Source organism: Cryptomeria japonica, chromosome 5, assembly GCF_030272615.1.
Source record: "Cryptomeria japonica chromosome 5, Sugi_1.0, whole genome shotgun sequence".
In the NCBI taxonomy this organism is placed as follows: domain Eukaryota; kingdom Viridiplantae; phylum Streptophyta; class Pinopsida; order Cupressales; family Cupressaceae; genus Cryptomeria; species Cryptomeria japonica.
This window is the reverse complement of record NC_081409.1, coordinates 891,931,527-891,937,035: the sequence shown is the minus strand read 5'-3', so window position 1 is coordinate 891,937,035 and position 5,509 is coordinate 891,931,527. Positions and strand designations below refer to the sequence as shown.

The following is a 5,509-nucleotide window of genomic DNA, read 5'->3' as shown; positions in this document are numbered from 1 at the left end:
AATGAACCTTGAACCTTGAACCATTCCAAGAGTGGTTCAACGGTTCAAGTTCAAGACAACCACAAGGACTGACATTAAAGGGACAACTGCAATACATAAGACAAAAAGACCGATTGAACCTTGAACTTTGAATCAGAAAGGTTCAAAGTTCAAGTTCAACGACTATGCTAATGAAGACTTAGAACTTAATAGACCATATTTCCTTTGAACCAAAATTTTGAACTTTATAAAGGGTTCAACAGACGAGTACAAAACTCAAATTGATGAAGACTTGAGCTTTGCGATACTCAATAAAATAACGACCCCTAACTGATAAGCTATAAGTGGATAAATAAGGGGTAACAATGGCTGTGACTGGGGACCAGGACTGTGAAGGACTAGGAAGGAACTTAGAATCTCTAGTTACGCATTAAAACAAAGATGAGGGCCCAAACAAGACACAGCTAAAAGCAACAAAAACCTGACACAACAAAACTAACACAACAAAATTGAGTTATGTATAGAAAACATAGGGAATATCTGCTTACAATTTGTAAAGCTTGAGATCCTGTCCATTATAAGATAGGGGAAGAACAGTACCATCGACATAGGCCAACTTGAAGGAATTTGGTCCCTTTACTTCATGAATAAAAAATGGACCCTTCCACAATGACTCGAATTTTCCATGTGCTCCCTTCAACTCCCTCCGTTTGTCCCAGAGTAGGACTTGGTCTCCTTGCGTAAATTTCCTCGGCCTAGCTTTGTGATCAAAAATCTTTTTAACCTGCTGTTGATGCTCTGTAATGTGATCGACCAACTTCTCCCTTTCTTCTTCTATTCTGATTGAATACATAATTCTCTTTTCCAATGCATTTTGAAAATACGTGTCTTCAATGACTATTTGCAATTTAGAAGCCGCCAATTCAAGAGGAAGTGAGAGTTGAGCCCCAACTCCATACACAAGTTCAAAAGGTGACATACCAATTGCTCATTTTGGTGAAGTCCTGTCTGCCCACAAAGCTTCATATAGCCTTTTGTGCCAATCTATAGCATTTTCACTGACCAATTTCTTCATGATATTTATCAGATTTTTGTTACTAGCCTCTGCCTGACCATTACCCTGCAGATAATAGTCATAGGAATGCACCAAAGAAATGCCATGATCATAACAAAACATAAATATTTCGGTGGAGGAAAAATTTGCAGCATTATCAGTCACTATCTTCAATGGTATCCCAAAGCGAACCACAATATTTTCCTTTATGAACTGACATACTACTTCTAAGGTTGCTCTCCTAATAGGTGCTGCTTCTACCCACTTAGTAAAATAGTCTATGGCCGTGAGAATATGTGTATGTCCAGCACTAGAGGGGGGTGTCAATGGACCAATGAAATCTAATCCCCACTGCTTGAAAGGTTCTTCCATGACTACTGGTCTGAGAGGTAAAGCGGCTAGTTGCGATTTTCCTATAAAGAATTTACATTTGTCACACTTAGCAACCCAGGTATATGCATCTTTAAACATGCCAAGCCAATAATAGCAGTTCCTTAATATCTTGTAAGCGGTGACTGTAGAAGAGAAATGTCCACCACAGGCATCATCATGAAATGATTTCAACAAGGCCTCATGTTGTGCTTTATCCACACACCTCAAGAAAGTTCCATCTAAACCTTTCTTATATAATATTTCATCAAAAATAACATGCTTAGCTACTTTTAACTTTAAGTTTCTTTTCTCTTTGGGAGACAAATGTGTAGGACATTCCCCATATGTTAAATAAAAGGATACATCGGTAAACCATTCATCCTACAGGCTAACAAATAGAGCTAATGGCGAACTTTCTTCTTCTTCTTTATTTTCTGCCATTAGGCGACATAATCCTTGTCCATGAACTAACTTTGTCGGCCTGATATCCAAGTCAAATTCTTGAACCTTTGAAACCCAAGTTGCCCTATTATTCATTCCCACTTCTTGCTGAGTCAAGATACTTTTAACAATAGAGTTTGGCACAAAAACAATTGAATGAGAATGCAATATATAATACCTGAAATGCTTAATAACTTTAACAACTGCGAAAGCCTACTTCTCATTCAGTGAATAGTTTAATTCATGCTTTTTAAGTGGGATGCTCATAAATGCAATAGGAAACTCTTCACCGAGTTCATTCTTCTGTAGGAGAATACCAGACATTGTATGCTCTGAGGCGTAATAGTAAATGATAAAGTTTTTCTTGAAATCAGGATTAATTAATGTTGGAGCATGAGCAATGGCCTTTTTAACCTCTTCAAAAGCTTTCTTTGCTTCCTCCTTCCATTTAAAGATCTATTTTTCACTCATCATTCCTACAATATATTTAGTGATTTCAGCAAAATCTGGCACAAATCTCTTGAGAAAGCTTACCTGACCAAAGAATGATTTGACACCACTCCTGTCCAATGACAAAATTGGCTATTGGATAGCTCTAACATGATTAGGATCAATCTTGATACCATCTTGTGAAACTATATGCCCTAAAAGCTTTCCTTCAGTAACACAAAAAATTGATTTCTTTAGGTTAAGAGAAATACCATGATCTCGACATCTTTGCAACACAATTTATAAATCCTTGAAATGATCTTTCCTTTCCTTAGAAAAGACTGTCAAATCATCTAGATACACAATAATGGTCTTACCAATTAGGTGACCAAATGAAAGATTCATTGCTCTTTGGAAAGTGGCTCCAACATTTATCAGACCAAAAGGCATGCGATTATAGGCAAAAGTTCCCCATGGTGTTGTAAAGGTCGTTTTGTGTTGATCTTCTTTTGCCACACTTACCTGATTATATCTAGAGAAACCATCAAGCATTGACATCATTTCAGATCCGGCAATAGCTTGGAGAATGTGATCCATTGCTGGTAAAGGATAATTGTCTTTCAAGCTATCTTGATTCAGATTCCAAAAATCAACACAAATTCTTATTTCTCCATTTTTCTTACAAACTGGAACAATATTAGCCACCTATGTGGAATGATGGATTGGATAGATAATCCTTGCCTAAAGCATTTTATCTATTTATCTGAAAATAGAATCCACAACTTTGGGGTTATAATTCCTTAGTTTTTGTCTGAAAGGTGCCACTCCTAGTTTAAGGGGAATATGATGTTGAAATTGGCCATTTCTAAAATCTTTCAAGTCTTCATAGGACCAGGAAAAAACATCAAAAAAACTTCACAACAGTTCAACAAACAAATTCCTTTCTTTAGAAGTGCAACATTTACCCAAATTGACCATTTTTGGATCATTTTCATCACCAATATTAATTTTCTCATATTCACCTGATGTATAAGCATTTTGGGAATCAGTTCTTCTTACATACTTGTTATTGGGGTCAAACAGGCTCTCTAAGGTTACCAACCCTTTTGGAATTCGATTCCCTTTAAGCTAAACCACTCCTTCTCTGAAGCTTCCCTTCTCATCTGGACAAAACTCATTGCATTGATTTTCAGAACCTTCAAAATAAGATGAAGCAAACATTGCAACATTTTGTAAGAACTTGTCAATATGGTTATCATCCTCAAACACTTGCCAATAATCTGAATTATCAAGAACATTAGGACAATATATTACTTCAATTCTGTAAACATCAGTACCAAAATCTGGATGTGGAAGTAATAAAGATGCTGATATTGCCAAAGAATCTGCATGGGAATTTTGACTCCTGGGAATAGCTTCTATTGAAAATGCATCAAAAACTCAATTTCATCCCAAACTTTATTTCTATAATGTTTAAGCCTCTCATTTTTCATAGAATAATGGCTACAAACCTGATTTATAATCAATTCGGCATCACCCTTAGCGCACAATAGTCTAATTCCTCTTTTCTTGGCTTGTTCAATTCCTAGCAATAATGCTTCATATTCTGCGCTATTATTCATATTTTTAAACTCTAGTTTAAATGAGAAAGGAATCTTCTCACCCTATGGAGAAATAAGTACCACTCCAGAGCCAAACCCAGCAGATGCACAACTTCCATCAAATTCCATTGTCCACAACTCTGCAGCATGATCAACCACGTCTTCTGACATACCCTTTTTACCATAAGAGAAAAGCAAATAGTTACCAAATTCACATTCCTAATACAATATTTGTGACTTTGGATCGTCAGAAGGAAAAAATGTATATTTGGATTTTGTTTTAAGAATGAGAGCAATCTTTTGTTTACCTACCGAAATCATCGCTTCAGACTAGTCCATTTTAATTTCACTACCTAAATCCTTACAAAAGGTTCTGCTTAAGAGCATTCCATAACTTGCGGGGATATCGACAACTAATATAGTTAGCTTTACTCTTTTATTCGAATGAACTGCCAAAGCAACCTGAGCATCTTTAATCTGACCAAGCAAGGGCACCTATTTTGAATCCATTGAATAACACTTCCCAAAGGTTTTAGTGAGTGGGAGACCTAATGCTTTGGCAACTGCAGAAGGCATTATATTATCCAAGGCTCCTGAGTCAATGATGCAATTATTGAGCTTATATCCATTTGATAAATAAAGACACATAAAATGTCTCAGGTTTTAGATCAGACATGTGCGATGATTCAACTGGTTCATCAACAGATGTCTTAGATGTAGAAGCAACAGACAATTCCATAGTCTTAACTTCCTTGTTATATTGTGAGGGTTCAAGATTTATCAATGGTAAACTTGAGGGCTTTAGTTGAGAATTTCCCTCCTGTACATACTTAATTAGCTTTTCTAATTCTTTAGGATTCAACTTAATGTATTTAGCAAGCAAGATTTGAATCCTTGATGATTTACAAAACTCCACGATATCAAAAGAAGTATTAGACTCAGAATGCTTGAACATTTGAACTTCTTGAACCTTTGAACCATTCTCATAATTTCAGTTCATGATTTCTTTACTCTTAGTTAAAGTTTCAGGAGGAGTAGGGGTACTTGTATATTTAAAAGGACACTAACTCCTAGTAAGAACGACACAAGAGGAATCTTCAAGGGTCACCAATATATCACCTCCTCTATCTGAATCTGAGTCATATTCAAGGAAGTGTATTCCAGAGTTGCTAGGCTGCCCATGAACTTCTCCTTCTGAACCAAGTTCACTTATGACTTCACCTGTACTAAGCATCTATGCATGTCATACCATTTCTAGGCATGAACTACCATCATGATCATCTATTAAATGGAAAACACACATGTTTCCTCTATGTGGTGGTGGTTCAATGGCTAGTCTTTGTTGAACTCGAGGAAGTTGTAGAGTTTTATTCCCAATACCTGTAGGTTGATTATTAATTCTTCTTGGAACATCTTGATAAGGTTGGGGATAGGAAGTACTAGCCTTAGGTAGCTTCCTTTTGAGAGCAATTACATCATTCATCAGTCTCTGGATTACAGGGTCAGATGAAGTTGTGGAAGTTGATGACTGTGAAGTAGCAGTTTGAATTTTTCTCTTCCACTTACCCACATTAATTAAATCATCTCCTAATTCTACTGCAAAAGCTTTGGAAGCAGCTAAATCTTGCACTCT

General features: G+C 36.4%; 1 protein-coding gene across 1 annotated transcript; it reads right to left on the bottom strand.

Moving 5' to 3' along the window:
* Positions 1 to 523: 523 nt before the first annotated feature.
* On the bottom strand, positions 524 to 958 carry LOC131033546 (uncharacterized). Its single transcript, XM_057964776.2, has one exon. It carries the CDS (start codon positions 956 to 958, stop codon positions 524 to 526), a length of 435 nt encoding a protein of 144 aa, XP_057820759.2.
* Positions 959 to 5,509: the final 4,551 nt, after the last annotated feature.

Bases quoted from the DNA above. Each gene is read 5' to 3' on its own strand.
- LOC131033546 (XM_057964776.2), bottom strand. From the start codon at position 958: ATGTCACCTTTTGAACTTGTGTATGGAGTTGGGGCTCAACTCTCACTT.